This window comes from Callorhinchus milii, unplaced genomic scaffold (assembly GCF_018977255.1).
Source record: "Callorhinchus milii isolate IMCB2004 unplaced genomic scaffold, IMCB_Cmil_1.0 Scaffold4, whole genome shotgun sequence".
NCBI lineage: Eukaryota > Metazoa > Chordata > Chondrichthyes > Chimaeriformes > Callorhinchidae > Callorhinchus > Callorhinchus milii.
In genome coordinates, this window is record NW_024704745.1 from 77,002,414 (window position 1) to 77,024,301 (window position 21,888).

At 42.7% G+C, this 21,888-nt stretch overlaps 1 protein-coding gene across 4 annotated transcripts; it reads left to right on the forward strand.

Moving 5' to 3' along the window:
- The first annotated feature begins 553 nt into the window (after positions 1-553).
- Positions 554-18,432, forward strand: cnga3a (cyclic nucleotide gated channel subunit alpha 3a). Of its 4 annotated transcripts, XM_042334595.1 has the most exons (8): positions 554-657; positions 4,948-5,064; positions 5,798-5,977; positions 7,917-7,970; positions 12,882-12,986; positions 14,525-14,632; positions 16,288-16,394; positions 16,941-18,432. In XM_042334595.1, the coding sequence occupies exons 1-8, from the start codon at positions 557-559 to the stop codon at positions 18,365-18,367; spliced, it is 2,199 nt and encodes a 732-aa protein (XP_042190529.1). In that variant the 5' UTR covers positions 554-556; the 3' UTR covers positions 18,368-18,432. The 4 variants fall into 4 exon arrangements, with proteins under 4 accessions (XP_042190529.1, XP_007889310.1, XP_007889307.1 ...); XM_007891119.2 differs by lacking the exons at positions 7,917-7,970; positions 12,882-12,986 and adding an exon at positions 8,279-8,281; XM_007891116.2 differs by lacking the exons at positions 7,917-7,970; positions 12,882-12,986 and adding an exon at positions 7,318-7,357 and having other exon boundaries at positions 5,798-5,958.
- Positions 18,433-21,888: the final 3,456 nt, after the last annotated feature.

The window sequence follows — 21,888 nt, forward strand, 5'->3', positions numbered from 1 at the left end:
AGAGTAGTACCTTTCTCATCAGGAGGACTCCTAAAAAGGGAAATTTCTATGCATATGCGGAACTTTGGTTCCTGTACTCTCCAGCATGGTGACAGGTTTCCGTCTGTGTCGGACACTGCACTGTACTCTGTGGTGGCAATTCTTTTTTTCTGGTCGGCCGGGTGTCTGACACATGCGGAAACCCATCACCCTGCTTAAGAGCATCCAAACCAAGCAAAGAATTCCATATGCCTATGCCATCTACGCCTGGAAATTTCCCTGTGTCTGGAATGGACTGCACGCTCTTTCTCTGGAGGGATACAACCTGCTTAGCTAATTGCAGCGAGTGTTAGGTATGGGCTGGTGACAGCCAAGGTTCGGGGATGCCAGAGTATGCACTGGGATACTGCTGGGATACTCCTCAATTACAATTGACTGTCACTTTTCCCTTTCTTGCTGGTGGCTGATCACTAACGTGTACGTGCTGAACCTTCTATTGATCTAATGGCTCCTGTGTCTCTCCAGCAGGTGTGGATTGAAGGCTGAGTGTGTTGCACGCGGTGTGGTATGAGAGATCATGGCCACCATTAGCACCCAGCACACATACCCGACCATTCACAAGCTGTCGGTCAGGACACATGAGGACGAGTCGGAGAGAATAGAAAATGGCAACAGCAGGTACGGAACACACCTCTTTTTATTGTCCCTTTTTCGATCACTTCCTTCAGTGCTCTACTGAAGTGGGAATCCAGAGGGCATACATTTACAATAACAAAGGTTATTTTATACAGTGGATTATTTACAATAATAACATATAATAATCCTTGCATTTGATATAGCGCTTTTCACGTCTTCCAGATGTCCCAAAGCGCTTCACTTAATATGCTATAAAGTGAATTGACTGTATATTTGTGGACGAAACGCGGCAGCCAATAGCGCACAGCAATGTTCCACAAACAGTTGTGGATTGAAAATGACCAATTCATTATTGTTTTTGGTTTTGGAGGGATTATTATTAGGCTCTGTGTGGAGTAAGGAAACTTGCCCAAGGTTTCGCCCTCTGCCTGGAATTGAACTCAGGTCTCTCACTTGCAAAGCGAGTGCTCTAACCACTGAGCTACAGGACTCCACAATTAAGACTCCCAACAAGATATTATCCTGTTATGGATGAAGCAGAATCCATAAATATCCTTTAAAATAAAATTACACACATATTTATATTGTCTAATTCTTACATTTTATGTAGCCTCGGGAGGATAGCTCAGAGTACATCACAGGATATATTGCAAAGTGTAGTGACTGTGTATTTTGTAGGTGAAACATGGCAGCCAGTTGCACACAGAAGAGCTAAGGAGGTGCGTGACCAATTTTCTTATTTTGGGGAGTTTTTGGCCAGGATACTGGGAGAAACTCCCTTCTCTTTTCGAATAGTGCCATGAGATCTTTATCGTCTTTAGCGTCCAAACAGATGGGATCTCGGTTTAAAGTCTCATCCATAGAGTGGCATTGGCGTGTCAGCTTAACTATGTGTTTCCAGGTCCCAACGTGGCTCTTGAACCCACAACCTGCTGACTCAGAAGAGACAGTGCTAACAACTGAATAATTGAGCCAGTACAAAATATTAGAAGGGTATGCGGACAGGTTAAGGGGTAGTAGGATAAATGGATAACTCATTTGGAGAGCCAGCGCAGGCCTAATGGGCTTAATGGCCTCGTTCTTTGCTTGAAGTCATTTTAGACGTTTTCCCAAAGTGAAAAGCGACTATATCAGTTACAAGGAATTTTTAATTCACATCAAATGCAAATTATTATTTTTACTGCACAGTTGATTTACAAATTGCCCATTACGGTTTATCATGCAATAAAAAGTCCGGTCAGTAACTGCCCCAAAGTGAATAGAATCAACACTGACATTCGCTTATCACTCCATGATTGCCTCTACAAGGTTGTTAATGTTTGATAGCTTTTAACTTAACAAATGCAATTTTGCTACTGTCTCCAGCGATTAGTTTATTGAGATTTTGCGTGAAACAGTGGTCTGGTGGGCATGCAAGAAAACTGTGGCTTAGTGGTGAGAACACTCGCCGTGCAAACAAGAGGACTCGGGTTTGATTCCCAGGCAGGGCGAAACCTTAGGCAGGTTTCCTTACTCCACACGCCTCTGTTTATTTAGTAGTAAGTAGGAACCCCGTTGTTAGTCAATTGGAAAATGATTTTCCGGGGGTAATAATCCCTTAAAAAAAATTGGTCACTCAATCCACGCATGCAGTGCCGCGATTCTCCCATAAAATATACATTCAATCCACTTTGCAGTGTATTGTGTGAAGTGCTTTGAGATGTCTTGACAACGTGATAGGCGCTATAAGATAGGACTTTATAAATAGGGGCACAGAATACAAAAGTCAGGAAGTTATGATGAACCTTTATAAAACACTGGTTAGGCCTCAGCTAGAGAGGTGGCGGGTGGGTCGGTAACCTGAGGACACCAATTTAAAACAGTTGTTAAAAGAAACAGAGGGGAGATGAGGAAAAATGTTTTCACACAGCGAGTTGTTCGACTCTGGAATGTATTGCCTGAGAGTTTTGTGAAAGCCGATTCGATAACAACTTTTAAGAGAGAAATAGATAATTATTTGGGGAGGACAAGTTTGCAGGGCTATGGGGAGAGAGCGGGAGAGCGGGATTGATTTGGATCTTTTCAAAGCCTCCTTTCAAAGTGCCGGCACAGACATGATGGGCCGAATGGCCTCCTTCTGTGCTGTATAATTCTATAATTCTACGATCTTATGAAGAACATAAGAACATAAGAAATGCTAGATGATAAAAGACCAAGGTCCATCTAGTTCATATATGTCCTGAACTATCTATTTGCTGTATCCCATAATGTTATTTCCCAAAAGAAAATGATCTAATCTGTGTTTGAAAGAATCAAAACTTCCTGCTTCAATCGTCTCCCTAAGGGAACCTGTTCCACAGGTTCACTATTCACTCACTGAAATAGTGTTTGCGTAGATTTGTTCTGATTTATCCCCTTCAATCCCACGCTATGTCCTCTAGTTTTACTATTCTGGACAAGTTGAAACAGCCGATCATGATCTATATTGTTGCCCTTTTAGAATCTTAAAGACAGCAATCACGTCACCTCTCAATCTTCTCTTTTCCAGCGTGAACATGTCCAATTTACTTAGTTGCACCTCATAGTCCAGTCTTTCCATTCCCTCAATCATTTTGGTTCCCCTCCTCTGTATCTTGATTTCTTTTTGTACTGTGGCGACCAGAACTGTACACAGTATTTAAGTATGGTCTCACCAATTATTTATTCAGTGGTAGGATTACCCCACTATTTCGGCTTGCTGTTGATCTTTTGATACATCCCAACATCTGGGTTTGCTTTACGCACTGACACAGAGCATTGTTGGGAGAGATTCAATTTATTGTCAATCAGGACCTTTTCATTTTCCATATATATTGTGGAGTCCTGTAGCTCAGTGGTTAGAGCACTCGCTTTGCAAGTGAGAGACCTGAGTTCAATTCCAGGCAGAGGGCGAAACCTCCGGCAACTTTACTTACTCCACACGGAGCCTAATAATAATCCCTCCAAAAACCAAAAACAATAATTAAATTGGTCATTTTTAATCTACGTCTGTTTGTGGGACATTGCTGTGCGCAATTGGCTGCCGCGTTCGCCCACAAGTATACAGTCAATTCACAGTGTGTTCTGTGAAGCGCTTTGGGACGTCCTCCCGACGTGAGAAGCGCTATATCAAATTCAATGATTATTATTATTATTATTATTATATTCTTCTTCTTCCGTTCAAATAATAGTCCCTTTCCATGATTCTTTTTTCCCCGTGTGAAGTACTTTACATTTCTCCACATTGAATTTCATCTGCCACCAATCTGCCCAATTCCCAAGTATGTTCAAATCCTCCTGTAACCTCATCTTATCTGCAAATTTAGCCACTGTAGTTGCGACTTCTAGTTCCAGATCATTTATAAAAATATTAAACAAAAGAGGTCCCAAAACAGACCCTGGTGGAACTCCACTGGTAACATTTTCCCAGTTTGATGATATTCCCTGTACCACCACCCTCTGGGTTCTTCTGGTCAACCAGTTTCATATCCATTGCAGTATACATCCTGCTTTCTTTACTTTGAGTATCAGCCTTTCAAGAGGAACTGTATCAAAAGCCTTACTGAAATCCAGATATACAACATCCATAGACTTACCCTTATCAACCTCCCTTGTCACTCTGTCAAAGAAAACCAGTAAATTAGATTGGCAAGTCCTCCCGTTCATGAACCCATATTGGTTATCATTTTTGATTTTATGTCTGTCCAGGTGCTGCATGATTTTATCCTTAATAAGAATCTCCATAATTTTACTCACAACGGACGTCAAACTTACTGGTCTGTAGTTTCCTGGGTCACTTTCGTTACATTTCTTAAAAATAAGAGTAACATCTGCCTTTCTTCAGTCCCCCGGCCCCTCCTTAGTATTCAGTGATTTGTGGCAGAGTTTCTGCCACTTTCTCCCTTAGTTCCTTAAGGATCCTCGGATGCAATTTATCCGGCTCTTGAGATTTATTTACCTTAAGTTGGCACAGCGGTTTGGCAAACATGCTGGTAGTGATATGAATAGTGTCGCAACTTTTCTCTGCGACATCCTTGAGTTCTCTTTCTAGATCAGATAGGTTACCCGTCTCCTCCTTGGTAAAGACTGAGGCAAAAGACTGATTTAGCACTATTCCAGCCTGTGCATCATTATTTGTCATGTTCTCTCTCCCGAACCCACCTTCAGTGGCCCTATTCCATTGCTTGTTTTTCTTCTATTCTGTATCAAATGCAAGTTTTATTATTATTGTTGTATTTTATTATTATTGTTGTAATTATAACTGCTCTCTGAACGCTGTCTGTTTACTAATAGCTGTTGCCTGTGTTTCTTTATCGTTGCTTGATCACTGCCCAGGGCTCACTCGCTGTGCGAAGACACGTCCTCCGAGCTGCAGCGAGTGATCTCCATGGAGACCAAAGGGCAGCCTGAATCCCGCAGGAGTTCAGCCAATGGTGCCCACGCGCTCGCCAGGTAATCTCTTTGTCTGCAGATCACCCTGACTGACTTGTACAGCGCCGGATTAGTTTCCTTAAACACAGATTAAGCAAAGATTTTTTTTCCCCCCCCAAATCCCGCATTTACATGTGTAATTCTCTGTTAGTGTTTAACGCCTCTAGTAGCTTAGCTCAGATCGACTTCCCTGTTTCATGTTCCGCTGCCCTATCTGCCCCACCGTCAGCCATTCTGCACCTATTCCCTCTCATAGTCTGTCCGGCTCATGCACTCACTCCCCACTGTCACAGTTCATCATCAAGATTTACACTTCGACTGTATTTTCAGCCATCGCAACCCCCAGCACTCCCAACCCCCAGTCCACCCTCTTCAACTCTCCCACCCCACTTCACCACCAGGTTTGGTAAAGCACTTTGAGATGTCTTCCGGACGCTGTCCTTCGGATGAGACATTAAACCGAGATCCCATGTGTCTGTTCAGGTGGACGTTAAAAGATCCTATTCGAAAAGAGAAGGAATTTCTCAAATGAAATGAGTTATTCCCTTCATGGCTGTTTGTGAGACATTGCTGCGTGCAAATTGGCTGCCGCGTTCACGTACAAAATACACAGTCACTACACTTTACCGGAAATGCTTTGAAAAGTTTCATATTAGGCATTATATCAAATCTACCGTTAAGATTTTAATAATGGCAACATGCATACGTCCCTGTCTGCATTTTGTAAACGTTCGAAGTGTTTGTGTTTGGGCAGAATAAGTCATCTTATCCTCACTCTGAGGAATTGGGCGGCTCGGCACATGCACACCGAAGATCAGAGGCCTGACTCTTTCTTGGAACGCTTTCGAGGGCCAGAAATAAAGGAGGCGTCCAGCAGGGAGAGCAACACCCAGTCAGGGATGGGCAATCCAGAGCGTCAAGGGAAGAGTAAGAAGTAAGTGCCAGTATTTGCCAATTATGTGTCAGCCTGGCTTAGTCATGACAGGGCCTTTAAACTCACTCAGACTGGACTGACACTTGAGTATTGGGAGAACGCTACCTTATCGGAGGTGCCGTCCTTCGGATGTTTCTTATTTAAGGAAGGATGTACTTGCCTTGGAGGGGGTGCAGCGTAGATTTACTAGGTTAGTACCAGGGATGAAGGGGGTGAGTTACGAGGATAGGCTGACCAATTTGGACCTATATTCTCTAGAATATAGAAGAATTAGAGGGGATCTTCTAGAAACCTATAAGATCATCAAAGGGCAGATAGAGTAGATAGTGGGAGATTGTTTCCCCGGTTGGAGAAACTAAAACCAGGGGTTACAACCTTAAAATCAGAGGCAGCCCTTTGCACTGAGTTGAGGAAGAACTTCTTCACTCAAAGGGCGGTGAATGTATGGAATTCACTACCCCAAAGGGCTGTTGACGCTCAGTCCTTGAACATATTCAAGACTGAGATAGATGTATTTCGTATTGCAAAAGGGATTAAGGGATATGGGGATAAGGCAGGGTCAGGTTATTAGCTGGAGTTAGATTAGAAGATCAGCCATGATTGAATGGCGGGGCAGGCTCGAAGGGCCGAATGGCCTACTCCTGCTCCTACATGTTATGTTATGTTATCCTGTCTGAACCTATAAAGATCCCACTATCTTTTCCTGGCCAACAATCCCCCAGGTTAAAGAAAATTGTCACTCGCTTCATGGTTGTTTCTGCGATGTGTGTACAACTTGCTTGCCGCGTTTGCCTACAAAGTACATGGTCACTACACTTCACAGTTAAATCCTACAAAGCTCTTTGAGATGTCTCGACGACGTGATTAGAGGCTGCATCAAATGCAAGGATTATTGAGTCCCAAAAGCCAGAATACATCAAGGATTTTGCAAACCAAAGTTTCCAGTGAGTGCAAATATTGGGAATCCAGAATGTGAATGCAAAATTGATTTAATATAGCAATCAGAACCAGTATTGTGTACTGATTGGTATGTTTCACATCAACCTTAGTGTAAGCACTTGGCACCACATGGATTGTAAGTGTGTTTTGGACTCATTAGAGCATAAACTTTACTGGCCTTTCAATGCACCCCTTCCTATTCTAGACAGATACCTTGAAAAGAGTCAGCTACAGAATGATGGGGAAAGGGCAGGTAAATGGGACTGAAAGGATTGCTCTTGAGGGCATGAGCACAGACACGATGGGCCGAATGGCCTTTCTGTGCTGTAAATCTGTATGGTTCTATTCTGCTTGCTCCATTTCACCGTACTGTACCATTTCCAACTTCATTGCCTGACGAGCAAACATAGGCGACAGGCAATCAGGAGACGGTCACCGGGGGTCAGACTCTCCCCGCAACAGGACTGGCCAATCAGGATAGAATATTGCTTAAAAAAACACCCCGCAAAATACTGCAGATTCCGGAAATCTTGCTTTATTCGGTCCACAGATGTCTCTCAAATCCGGCGTCCGGCCATCAGCAGCCAAAAGGTTGGACCTTCCTATTCTAGGGGATAAAACTGCAGGAGCTAACTGGTTCAAGTCCCAGTCTGTAACGAGTTTGCTGGTCTCAACCGGGGCTGTATGAGGAGAATACACTGACCTCACCATTCCTTGGATCAGGGGGGTTTAAATCAGTCAGGTTTCCTGCTCCAAATCCATCTGCGGCTCCCTCTACTGGTCATGCAGAATAACCAGCGGCCGCGGAGCCGGGGGAGAGGAGACCAGACCAGGAGCAGAGCAACGGGGAGAAAGAAAAGAAAATAATTGGGCCCATTCATCTTGTTTTTTTTGAAAGGAAGTTCCCGGAATGAGCCAAGCCAACCTAGAGTTAGTACAAGCACGATTTCCGATCATTCAAGGTCTTTGTACATTTCTGTTGCGCTTTTAACCGCTACAGCCACTGGTCTCAGGTGTGTTTCAATGCCAACAATTGTAACAACAAGGACGAGGAGTAAGTGGTGATTTTCTGTATCCCCGCCGGAAACCTGATCACATTCCCTTGCCATTCCCAGTACACTTTCCCATCAGCCCCTCTCAGTAGTGCTTCACTCGGCGAGTTGAATCCCTATCCTTCTATTCCTGACGTCTCAACAATGTGATAAGGCGTGATATCACATGCAAGTATTATTATCATTGATTTCAGGACAGACACCAGGAAGTATTCCTGTGCACAGCATGTAATTAACAACTAGAATAGGTTGCCAGGCTGTATACAACAACAACAAGATTCCATTTATAGAGCGCCTTTCACGTCAGGAGGACGTCCCAAGGCGCTGTACAGTTGGGTCAGGACCCGAGCATTGGGGGGGAAATGGTCAGGGTGAGGGGAGGGAAGGGAGGGAGCGAGGAGGGGGTAGAGAGTCGAGAGGAGAGCTGAAGGCACAGTCAAAGAGAAAGGTCTTGAGACCGGCCTTGAAGGAGGAAAGGGAGGAAGCGGCGAAGGCACTGGGGATAGAGTTCCAGAGCCTCGGGGCTGAGAGGCTGAAGGCCACCGATGGTAGGGCGATTGGGGCGGGGGATGTGGAGCAGACCGGAGCCAGAGGAACGGAGGGTACGGGCGGGTAAGTAGGGGGATAGTAGGTCAGAGAGGTAGGAGGGAGCGAGGCCATGAATGGCCTTGGAGGTGAGGATGAAGATCTTGAATTAGTACACTGGGATGTCCTTCTGATGTGAAAGGCGCTATACAAATGTAATTTTTTGTTATATATGAGGAGGATGCTAGACTTATTTAAAATCAGTTTGATGCTGTGATGGGAGGATGGTAAGGTGGGGTTTCTGTAAGGATGAGATCAAATGGGCCAAAGGACCTTCTTCATCCGAACCTCTTTTGTGAGCTTGAAATATAAACGTGAAAGCACAGGAAATTGTCTGTAATGTACTTTTGAAGACATCAGAAGCGAACAGAATGTGCAACATAAGACAGACACTTCAAGAAAATACACATTAATTAAAAGTAATTGATATCAGTTCATATATTAGTGTGTTTATATATACAGTAGCTACCTAATAATACGTTGCAAGAGAGCAGACATCGGGTGCTATTTATAGGGGGAATTTTTTATCCCGGGTATAAATAAACATGAGCTACAGGACTGTGGAGTCCTGTAGCTCAGTGGTTAGAGCACTTGCCTCGCAAGCCAGAGACCTGGGTTTGATTCCTGGCAGGGCGAAACATTGGGCAAGTTTCATTAGTCCAGACCTGTTTACCAACAGTAAATAGGAACCCAGCTCCTTAGTCGATCACTTTGGCAGATCACTTTTCCAGAGGTAACAATTCCTTCAAAAAAAAATTGGTTACTCCATCCAGACTTTTTATGGGACCCTGTTGTGCGCCATTGACTGCTGCTTATCGCCCACAAAATATACAGTCAATTCACTTTATAGTATATTCTGTGAAGTGCTTTGAGACATCTCGAAGATGTAATAAGGCACAACATCAAATGCAAGGATTATTATTATGAATCGTTTTGTAATTAGATTCTTGTTGATCATACTTAAAAATGGTATCAAATAAAATGCATTTTCCTTTCAGGATTTGGTAAGTGCAAAAAATCTTTTGCCCCTGTAGGGCGAAGGTATTAAAGGAGTCTTTCCTGATCCAAAGCCTTCGGGCACAGTTAGCTGTTACAGGTTGACCTTATTATAACATGTTTATTGCATTATAACATGGCAATTTGGGTCCACAATCTCAGACCCATGCGATGAAACCCCGCTCGCTAAATAAAATGGCCATCTTATGGATCATCCAGTCATCACTGAATCACTTCCTGAGCACATCCACAGGAAGTGACCTTAGTGGTAGGAAGTAATGCCACCCATTTAGTTTTAGCAATGAAAGCCAGATATACCACACTCTTAAATTGAGCCACAACAAACCAGGGCTCCTTATAAAAAGATCACCACATATATTCCTTTGCATCCGAACATTTTCTAAGACAATTTTTGGTTTACCTATGTTGCTCTCTATTGATTAAAACAAATTGCAACAAAAGTGGGTTTGCGCTTCCAGTAATGTGTAGTGAATATACTGAACTGTACGACATTTGCCTGCCAGATACAGTCAATGCACTTCACAGTAAATCCCTCTGAAAATCTTTGACCGGTCCTCTCAACGTGGAAAGCACCATATCAATTGCAAGGATTATATTATTATCCAAATACTTTGATGTTTGTTGTGACAAATTAATGGAATTAGCGCTGTGGCAATGTTTAGTGATGTAATTGTGTTTTGCAAAACTGCAGCCAAGGGCTCTTGGCACATTCCAATGTCAACAACAGCAACAACAAGGACGAGGGGTAAGAAACTCAGACCAAACCTAATCCCCCTTCCTTACTAGAGACTGTAACCAACCCTTACTACTGATATCTAGCAGACTTTATCAGTAATATCCACCTAACATATGTGCATTAGAACATACTAGTCCATTAGAGCTTCCTTTCGGAGTTCATCCTGATAAAATGCACAGCCAGTAAGCCAAGTTGTTTTATGCTTTAGATCATAAGAACAACTGGGAAGAAATTCTATCTGGGTCTAGATTTATTTAATTAATTATTATTAATTGTGTGTTTTGCACACAAAATACACAGTCAATGCACTTTGCAATATATTCTGTGAAGTGCTTTGAGATTCTCAACAATGTGATAAGGTGCTATATCTAATGCAAAGATTGTTGTTATTATTATTAATGTAGCATTTCAGAGCATTAAGAATTTGATACATAGAATAAATCTATATTCTGAATAGGATTTCTACCCAATATTGGGTTTATGAATCCAGAGTAAATCAAATGATTGCTGTTGGATTTATTGGGTTTATTTGTGTGTCTTTGTAACACCTCCCGTTATTAGTAGCTATTTTATCTCAATAGATGTCTTATATTTCCAATTGCCATTCAGTAGTTAGAATCCAACCCTTTTGTCCAATTGAATACTTTGATTCACAAAATAAATTTGGTCATTCAATCCATGACTGTTTGTAGGACACCGCTGGGCTCAATTGGCTGCCGTGTTTCACCCACAAAATATACAGTCAATTAACTTTATAGTACATTCTGTGACACGCTTTGAGATGTCTCGAAGACATGATAAGATGCTATGTCAAATGCAAGGATTATTATTATTATTATTATTAAGATGTTTGTTATACATTACCTTTAGACATGAGCTATTGTAAATGGTCACTTTGGAGACAATACTTGACATATGCATGGGAGAGTGTTTATTTTTTTTGCTTCTGTTTGAAACTGGAATTGTCCATAATTTGAAGGAACAAGCCTGAAGAAAATGACAAAAAGGCAGCAGATAAAGATAATGCAAATCAGGAGGGGTAAGATGTAGCAATTCATGTCATTGTAATGTTCTGCATAGCCTTTATTTCTAGAATAGACCTCCTTGTGTTCACCGCTCAAAGTATAGTTTGGGACATGACATGTGCATGTGACTACTAGGATGGTGGAAGGCAAACTGGATGGACCTTGGTTTTCATTTGTCCAGCAATTCTTATGCTCTTATGATCAAAAAAAATTGTCCCAGAAGGACTGCTCCATAAAATTAGTGCTGAAAAATATTTAATCTCTTGCTTCCACTGTATGGAGAAAGGAAAGTGAGTCAACATTTCGGGTCCACGACCCTTCCTCAGAACTCTGAGGTTAGAACCAAGGTCAGGAAGCTTTTTCTTATCACATGGGAACCTTTTTGCCCCAGAAAGCTGAAGAGACAGAATCTCTTGGGATGCTTAAAAGAGAGATAGACAGGTAATTGGGTGGTAGATGTTTTAAGGAATATAGCGAAAAGGCAAAACGTTTGAATTAAAAGATCTGATGAGATCTAATAAACTGTTGGAAGTGGCTCAATGGTGTAAACAGCCTCCTCTTGTTCCTGTCTTCCTATGTTCCTAATCAAACAAATGACTTGTGGGGAAAAGTATGTTATAATAATGTGTGGAAAACACTGAAAATCTCCGCTAGTCCACTATAGCCACAGCTCTACTCTGTTACTTTGACTGCGATGCTCACCGACAAAGCAAAGGTTTAAGGTTATTTTTAAGTGTCAAGTTAGGGCCTGGCACAGGGTGAGACTGACAGTTGTCTTCTCCGCTTCTGGTGGGATATCTTTTGACTGTGGGATAACCACACTCCCTTCTAGGCACTGGCAGAACAAACTCCGAATACTACAGGATAGAGACACCAGTGTCTTCAATCATATTGAAATCAAATTGCTTTAGGATTATTAATACGGATCTGGCCACGGTAAAGAATGCACAAAGCATATGGCATAGAGGCTATGTATGTGTGTCCATACTCTATCTATTGTGGATAGAATAAGGGCACAGCCAAAAGCAATGGTTTTCCCAATTGCAGACAATACACAAGTGATCCTGAACCATTGATTGACGGAATCATAAAATGTTACAGCAGACAAAGAGAGGCCATTCAGCCCATCCTGCCATGTTTTTCCTCCACATGAGCTTCCTAATCGGGTCTCACTCCTCTGCTTGTTAACATCCCTCCCCCCACATTCTTTAATACTCCCCCACTTCGAGCCTTTGTCTGATTCCCTCTTAAAGGAGTTCACAGGCTGTGTGTTTTTGGGCAGAGAATTCCTCCTTCCAACCACCCTCTGTGTGATTACAACACTCAATATTCTTTAGGAATATTGGAATCATGTGTCCATCTTTTTGATGGGGGCATTAATAAGCTCTAGAGAGTCATTGCGTTTGTGGCTAGTCCTGTTCAATGATAGTTGCCATGCATTTGTGACTATCTAGCAGTCTTGGACCTATTGTTACACCTGACCCCCATAGATATAGTGCCCCTAGCCGTGCCATAAGCTGCTAAATACAAATAGCTGTTCACCGGTCCAGCAAGGAGGAGAAGAAAGAGGACCAAAAAGAGGAAAAGAAAGAAGAGAAAAAGGAGAAGAAAGACGACAAAAAAGATGACAAGAAAGATGATAAAAAGAAAGAAGAGTAAGTGATCGATATCAAGCTCATTAAAATGATTTAGGCGAGAGCCTAGCTCTGTTGCTAGGATTCTCTCCTCTGAGCCTGAGGCGCTACGAGAAGCTCTGAGTCAGATTGAGTCAGAAGGTTATGGGTTTGTGTTGGGACTGTGATCTGATCACATCCTGGGCTGACAAATCAATACGGTGTTGCACTGCTGGAGGTGCCACCCTTTGGTTGAGAGCCCAAACCGGGGTCCTGTCTGCCTGTTCAAGAAGACGGTAAAGATCCCATGTCTCTTTTCGAAAAGAGACATGAGTTTGTCCTGGCCAAGAATACCCCAGATAAATTGTTCATTCCCTTCATAGCTGTTTGTGGGATGTTGCTGAGCACAAATTGGCTGTCGGGTTCATATACACATATTTTTTATTAACCGCCCTGTTGGGATGGTCATGTTTGAAAATATTTTCATAGCGTATTTCGGAGCTTGAATTATACTCATGGTAACAGCTAAGCACGAGAATTAGCAATGGCAAGGACAGAAGGTAGTTCAATAGCAGCCCTAAATGTAGAGCCTATCATCGTTACACTTTCTTCAACTAAAGACAATATGGTAGTTCACTGTACTCTTTTTTACTGCTTTGCATTTCTCATTGATTTCTAAAGTTTAGATATAAAGAATTTTCAGGTTTAAACCAGTTAACTACAGGGTTATGGGGGAAAGGGAAGGTAAATGGGACTCAAAGGATTGCTCATAAAAGAGCCAGCACAGACATGATGGACCGAATGGCCTACTTCTGTGCTGTAAATTTCTATGGGATGGAGAGTTATGAAATGGAGCTGGGACCCCTCTCTCCCCCCTCTCTCTCTTGCTCTCTCTCAGTCTCTCTCTCAATCTCTCTCTCAGTCTCTTGCGCTCTCAGTCTTTCTCTCTCAATCTCTCTCTTTCACTCTGAGTCTCTCTCAGGTGGTATAGGATGGAGTCGCCTTCTCCAGTGTTGAGCATCATTACACAGGTCAGTGCGTAGACCCTGACCATAGAACAATCTGTATGGAAATAATATTGTTTCTACTTATTGTGGTCCCCAATTAGTATGGGACCAAGGTCAGAACACGGTAACACACATTACATCAGATGACACAGGAGTAGTGTATTATTGGCTGTTGTCACTATCTTATAATATTTCTCAGATTGGTTAGCAAACTAAATATTTTTTTTGCTTACCTTTGGTCACCATTGCCTCCATCTGATTACATCGCTATCGAATAACTGAGCTTCTTTTGCAGGGACAAGGCAACCAGGAATTAATGGCTTGCAATCCCCTGAATCTTATCATTTAGAATAGATAATCTGTTGCGCACTGCTGTTTGCAATTGTCTGCCGTGTTTCACCCTCAAAATATACACTCGATTCACTTTACACTATATTCTGTGAAGCGCTTTGTGACGTCTCAAAGACGTGATAAGGCGCTATATCAAATGTAAGGATTATTATTATTATTATACAAGGAGCACCCACTGAAAGTTTGTTTTGCACGGAAACTCATTGTGTTTTGGGTTCTTAGGAAGAAGAAAGAAATGTTCATCATCGATCCTGCAGGGAACCTCTACTACAGATGGCTGTCCATTATCTTCGTACCAGTGATGTACAATTGGTGCATGTTGGTGTGCAGGTATCCCTTATGACTCTAGCTGAAACTCGTTCCAAATGACCACGTCTTTTTCTTTGCAATTTGTCACCCAAAGCATACGGTAACACTCTCGCCTCTGAGTTGGAAGATTGTGGTTTAAAGTCCCATGAAACTGGCACAGTCTCTGCCTACACTTCAGTGCAGTGCTGCGGGTGTGCTGCATTGTTAAAGACGCCATTCTCCAATGAGATATTAATTGGAGTCCCACCTATTCAAGTGGACCAATTAAAGATGCAGTGGCACTATTCAAAAAGAGTGGGGAGTTTCTCCCGGTTTCCTGGCCAACGATCCCTCAAATAAAATTGGTCACTGACTCAATGACTGTTCGTGGGACATTGCTGTGCGCATTCGGTGCTGCATTTCACCCGCAAAATGCACAGTCACTCCTCTTTATAGTATATCCTGTGAAACCCTTCGAGGCATTGAGACAGTGTGATAAGGCGTTATATTAAATGCAAGGATTATTATAACATATATAAGGTGATGGCACTGTAAAAGAGGCATCAGTGCCTGGTAAAGCAACTGCTTTACGGCTTAACATTTGCGACTTAAGCTATAACTAGTAAGAGCAGGGCTTTGTCACATGACTTTCTCTCAGAGGGACAGAGTAGGTATCTCTAGCTCTGGCATCATGGAGTTCCTTGGTTACTCTAGCTATAGAGTTCCATGTACAGTGAAGCTTCTACAATGCAGTGTTTGGGGATCCATAAAATCCACCCTGTGCCGAGTTGCATTAGCAGCTTTTATTCTCCATGTGCCCTGCCCACCCACTTGTTTCCTGAATGCTGGCCAGCTTCCACGCACTAACATACAAGTTAAGGGATGGGAGGGAGGGGAGTAATCAGGGGGCTCCTTAAGGATGAGCTGGCTCCAAGATGCCACGCTTGTAATAGAATGCCTGAAATGAGTCGATCTTTTCTGCCGGTTTCAGTAGTCCAGTTCCTAAGTCAGGCAAGTCCGCAATACACCAGGGCACTGCTGATGACAGACCAGCCAGCCTGATTTGTCAGGGGGATCCCTGGAAGCAAGGATTCTTCCCATTCAGCTCCTGCTAACCCTGCAAGCCAAAGCCTTATAGCAGATACGGTGGTCCTAGCTGGAAAAACAGCACAAAACTTGTCAGTAAGCATTCACCAAGCGCTTTTAGCTGTTTAAACTCCAGCAGTATCCCAAAGCACACTCTTGGGTCCCCCACCCATAGCTCTCGCCAACCTGCGGCTAATATTCTCCGGAATTAAAAAAGCAGGATGCATTCCTCCAGGGAGAGAGTGTGCATTCCATTCCAAACACAGGGAAATTCCCATGTGCTTTGGGACGTCCTCCCGACGTGAAAAGCGCTATATCATGCAAGGATTATTATTATTATTATGTGTTGTTAGCATACATACATGGAACTCTCTCGCTGCCCTCCACCCCTGCTGACCCCAACTCGGGTCCAAAACACCTGATTGCCCAGCGCCCTGGGACGTCTTTCCGACGTGAAGGGCGCTATATACAAGTATAATTTGCTGCTGCTGTTGTTATTTGGATGCCCTTGACCATGCTGAAGAGTTTGTGCGTGTGTCAGACAGCCAACTAACCAATAAGAAAAAGATGAATTAAATGCTGTGTCTTGATTGCACGTTATTATCATTTAGGGCTTGTTTTGATGAACTTCAAGTGGATCACCTTACCTTGTGGCTGGTATTGGATTATACAGCAGACGTCATATACTTAATAGATGTGTTAGTAAGATTTCGGACAGGTGAGATTTTTTTACTATTTCTATTTTGTGAGATGTTTTGGTTTTCTTCTCCTCTGATTTACAGGCTACCACTCAGTAGTATATCCTGTAAAGCGCTTTGAGAATGTTTCGACAACATGATAAGATGCTATATATCAAATGCAAAGATTATTTTGGAGTCCTGTAGCTCAGTGGTTAGAGCACTTACCTCGCAAGTGAGAGACCTGGGTTTGATTCCTGGCAGAGTGAAATGTTGGGCAAGTTTCCTTACTCCACACTCTTCTGTTGACACACCAGTAAGTAGGAACCCAATTGTTAGTCGATTTGCAGATCACTTTTCTGGGAATAATAATTCCTTTTTAAAAAAAAATGAGTCCCACAACTGTTTATGGGACACTGCTGTGCACAATTGGCTGCCATGTTTCGCCCACAAAATATACAGTCAATTCACTTCACAGTAAATTCCATGACACGCTTTGAGATGTTTTGACAACATGGAAAGGCTCTATATGAAATACAAGGATTATTATTATTATTATATAACACCTTGCTCAATTCTTTGTCCAGGTTTTCTCGAACAAGGACTGCTGGTCAAGGACTCAAAGAAACTAAGAGCCAATTACACGAAAACCCCTCAGTTTAGGATGGACGCAATTTCTCTCCTCCCAACGGACTTGGGCTACCTCAAGGTGGGGATGAATTACCCGGAACTCAGGTTCAATCGTCTCTTTAGGTTCGCCCGCATGTTTGAATTCTTTGACCGGACGGAAACCAGGACCAACTATCCGAACATATTCCGTATCGGGATCCTGGTTCTGTACATCCTGATCATCATCCATTGGAATGGCTGTATTTTCTACGCCATATCCAAAATGATTGGGTTTGGGACAGATACCTGGGTTTACCCCAACATCTCACACCCGGAGTATGGCAGGCTCAGCAGGAAATACATCTACTGCCTTTACTGGTCAACGCTGACATTGACCACCATTGGGGAGACACCTCCTCCGGTCAGGGACTTTGAATACCTTTTCGTGGTGATTGACTTTCTGGTTGGAGTGCTCATCTTTGCTACCATCGTGGGTAACGTGGGCTCGATGATCTCCAACATGAACGCCTCGCGGGCTGAGTTCCAGACCAAGATCGACTCCATCAAACAGTACATGCAGTTCCGTAAGGTCAGCAAAGACCTGGAGGCCAGGATCATCAAGTGGTTCGACTACCTGTGGACCAACAAGAAGACGGTGGATGAGAAGGAAGTGCTCAAGAACCTCCCCGACAAGCTGAAGGCTGAGATTGCCATCAACGTCCACCTGGATACGCTGAAAAAGGTCAGGATCTTTGCCGATTGCGAAGCAGGGCTTCTCATTGAGCTGGTGCTGAAACTACAGCCTCAGGTGTTCAGCCCAGGTGACTATATCTGCAGGAAGGGGGACATTGGCAGGGAGATGTACATCATCAAAGAAGGCAAGCTGGCGGTCGTTGCTGAGGACGGCATCACCCAGTTTGTCGTGTTGAGCGACGGCAGTTACTTTGGCGAAATCAGCATCTTGAACATAAAGGGCAGCAAGGCAGGTAACAGGCGGACAGCTAACATCAGGAGCATCGGTTACTCCGATCTTTTCTGCTTGTCCAAAGACGACCTGATGGAGGCACTGACCGAGTACCCGGACGCCAAGAAGATCCTGGAAGAGAAGGGGCGACAGATCTTGATGAAGGACAACTTGATAGACGAGGAGGCAGCAAAGGCAGGGCCGGATTCCAAGGATATGGAGGAGAAAGTGGAAAGAATGGAATCCTCGCTGGACAACCTGCAGACTCGGTTCGCTCGGCTTATGGCTCAGTACAACTCCACCCAACTCAAGCTGAAGCAGAGACTCACGAAGCTGGAGAACAGGGTCAGAACCTTTGGAAGCGGATATCTATCCGATGAAACGGACAGTCTAACTGACATAGAAGCCGGGAAAAGTGACAACGGCAGTACAAACAAGTGAATCTCCTTGTTACTTTGATACTCAAACCACATCACAGTCAAGTAAATAAATTATTTTTGTATAAAAACTACACGGAAATAGTTTGCAAACTGAAACTTTTCTTAATTAACAACTCGTGTTAGACACTCGATGTAAATATGGAGCAGAACTTTTTTTTAACAAAAAGAGAAAAGCAGAACAAAACTACCATTCTAACAACCATTTTAGTAACCGGGTGATTTTAGATAGCCTTCAATTATTTTTTTTTATGTTTGTTACTTTCGTCCATGACAGTTGTGGTGTTTGCACTTTAACTGAAGAACACTACTGTTTTCATTTGTGGTAGTCAAATTGTTACGTGGGGAGAAAAATAATAATTATAATCTGGGTCACTCAATCCACGACTGTTTGTGGGACACTGCTGTGCGCAATTGGCTGTCACGTTTCGCCCACAAAATACACAGTCAATTCACTTTACAGTATATTCTGTGAAGTGGTTTGAGACGTCTCAATGACAAAATAAGGCACTGTATCAAATGCAAGGATTATTGTCATTATTAACTTCCACCTGAGTCTGGATTTACTCTATTAATGCAGCCCCTTCCACGTCAGGACTTGGAAATCATATAGTTTATGTCGACATTCCAGCGCAGTGCTGGGGTTGCTCTGCATAATCGTTGGTGCTGTCCTTCAGATGAGACGTTAACCGAGGTCCTGTTTGTCTGTTCAGGTGGATATTAAAACCCCATGTCACTATTGCAAAAGAGAAGGGAACCTCGGTCTCCCAGTGTCCTGGCCAACAATCCCTCAAAGAAAATTGCTCATTCATTTCATGGGTGTTATGGGACATTGCCGTGTGCAAATGCTGTGCGAGGTTTGCCCACAAAATACAATCACTACACTTTACAGTATATTCTGTGAAGCGCTTTGAGATGTTCTTCTGACATGAAAACAATCGTAAGGTTTATTATTGTTTAAATTTAGATTTCCCAGAAGATGGTAAATTCTTAAAAGCAGCCTTAATTTTTGAAGCCCGTTTCTATGAGTTCTTTTAGGAGCTGAAAGAGAACTAACTTCAACATTCAGACTGACGTTGTGAATAGAGTAAGTCGAGGCGTGGGTGGAACTTCTCCTTTGGAGACAAACAAATCTATGTAACATTAAAAATGCAAACAAACTATACCCAAAGTTTAAAGGGATGGGAGTAATAGAAAACAGCACAACTATCATTTGGAACTCTCGTCAATTTAAGAACTAGAGAGGAGATGAGGAGAATTATTTTTACATAGCAAGTTGTTATGATCTGGAATACATTGCCTGATAGGGTGATGGAAGCAGATTTAAAAGGGAATTGGATATATACATGAAACATTAAATTTATCATTCACTTCATGGATGTTAGCGGCAAGTTGCTGTGCAAAGATTATTTGTGATGTGGGGAAGGATTCCAATTAAGCTGAATACCACAACTTGCCGATAGTGTTTGCGTTACCGCAGTTGTAAACGTAACATAGCAATAAGATTGTTCCCAGTATTGACTACAGGAATTAAACAAAAATCTGGGAGTGTCACTGCAGTTTACATCAAACTTACGCTGTTCCAAGATATTTTCTTTTAAAATAAAGACTTAGCTTTTCTCCTTTTTGCCTTTGTAACACAAAAGGATTTTTTCTAGCAAAAGGAGAAACAAGCGACTGAGTTATAACTATTGTGAATGTTCCTTTGTGTCAATGATCTCAGAACTAGAAGGGTTTTTTTTTAAAAAAAAGAAAAATCTACATCTGTGGCTCATGCGATTCAATGGGAATTTTTAGCAAACCGGAAAAAAAACTTAATTTTCATAGGTTGAAAGAAAAAAGCAAGAACAGCCAACAATTAGTCCTGTTGCGTAGTGGTTAGAGCATTAGAGCACTCGCCTCGCAAGTGAAAGGACCCTGGTTCGATTCCCGGGCAACAACAACAACAGGGCGAAACCTTAGGCAAGTTTCCTTCCTCCACACGCCTCTGTTTACCTCGCGGTAAATAGAAACCCAGTTGTTAGTTGATTGTTGATCAACAATGTAATAAGGCGCTATGTCAAATGCAAAGGATAATTATTAAAAACACATGAGTTGCTGAGTTTCACTTCTGAGCAAAGTTTGGTGCAAAGTCCTAAATCAACGCTAGATGGCAATAAAGGGGCAAAAGTGTCAGCCCGGCTTGATCGGTCACACTCTTGTTTCTTGAGTCAGACGGTTGTGAGTCCAAGCCTCACGTGGGGACGTGGAACACGTGGTCTGGACTGACACTCCAATGCAGTGCTAGGGGTGCGTTGCATTGTTGGAGGTGTCGTCCTTCCGATCGAGAATGGCTGTCAGACCTCAAGTCCTGGATGAGAACTAACGTTCTTCAGTTGAATGTCAACGAGACCGAGGTCTTCCTGTCCGGGTGGATGTTAAAGCTCCCAGGTCACTACTCATAAAGAGAAAGGGAGTTTCACCTCCTGTCCTGGCGAACAACTCCAACAAATAAAATTGCTCATTCACTTCCAGTCTGTTAGTGGGGCATTGCTGTGTGCAAATCAGCTGCTGCGTTCACCCACAAAATACAGCCTTTACAGTAAATCTTTGACTGCCTCAACCACTCTTCCTGACACATTTAAACGCTCCGAGATGCCGTCCGGCGTAAAGGGCGCTACATAAATGCAAGTTGATCTTGTTGTTGCTGAAGTGTTTTGAGACGTTCTCCTGGCATGAAAAGCGCTGTGTCAAATGGAAAGATTATTATTATTACCCTTGCTCTATCAGTCAATCAGTGGGGAGGGAGAGTGCAGTCCATCAGGTAGTGTAGAGCTCAAGAGTTTGATGGTGGCTTATGCGGACCAAGTCCTGCCAAGGCTGCGCTGTCATCAAGAGTGCTGTAGAGTACTGTGGACCCGTCTGGCTCAGGAGTTGGACTGGAGAATGCCACAGAAGGTGGGCTTGATTCTAACATTCTTGAAACTCAATAAGAATTGCAGGGTTTCCAATAACAAATGTCTGTTTAACTCAATCAACCTAAAATGTTAATACAGTACAATACAATAATACAGTACAATAGTACCAGTATCTTTTGTGAAGTGCTTTGAGACGTCTCGAAGATGTGATAAAGCACTATATCAAATGCAAGGATTATTATTATTATTATTAAGAAAACAACAATAACAAAATCTACTATCGGAAACAATTAAAGAAAGGAGCTCGATAGTAAGATTGGAGATTAATGAAAACTACAAATCACATTAGAATATTACAACAACCTTAAAACCTGTCACTGTGCCATGCTCCGAGACTCTCTCCTGCGTGATAGGTACTATATAAATGCAAGTTGTAGTTGTAAAGTTTACCAGGAGGATCAGCAGTTCCTATACTCACCAAACACCAAACAGACAATAAATATGCTTTTCCAGAATATGTTTTTGCCTATTCGCATCCTTGACTTCGAATGTGTTTGTTTTGCTTTGAAAATGTCACCTTAAAGGAGATGGAGCAGAAGGCTTTTGAGGCTGTTTCATTGATTCATAG

What these genes read in the sequence shown, in the direction of transcription:
- cnga3a (XM_042334595.1), top strand. Translation starts at nt 557, where the DNA reads ATGGCCACCATTAGCACCCAGCACACATACCCGACCATTCACAAGCTG. An exon ending in ATAGAAAATGGCAACAGCAG is followed by an intron (nt 658 to 4,947) that starts GTACGGAACACA and finishes ATCACTGCCCAG; the next exon opens with GGCTCACTCGCTGTGCGAAG. An exon ending in CGTCAAGGGAAGAGTAAGAA is followed by an intron (nt 5,978 to 7,916) that starts GTAAGTGCCAGT and finishes TAACCGCTACAG; the next exon opens with CCACTGGTCTCAGGTGTGTT.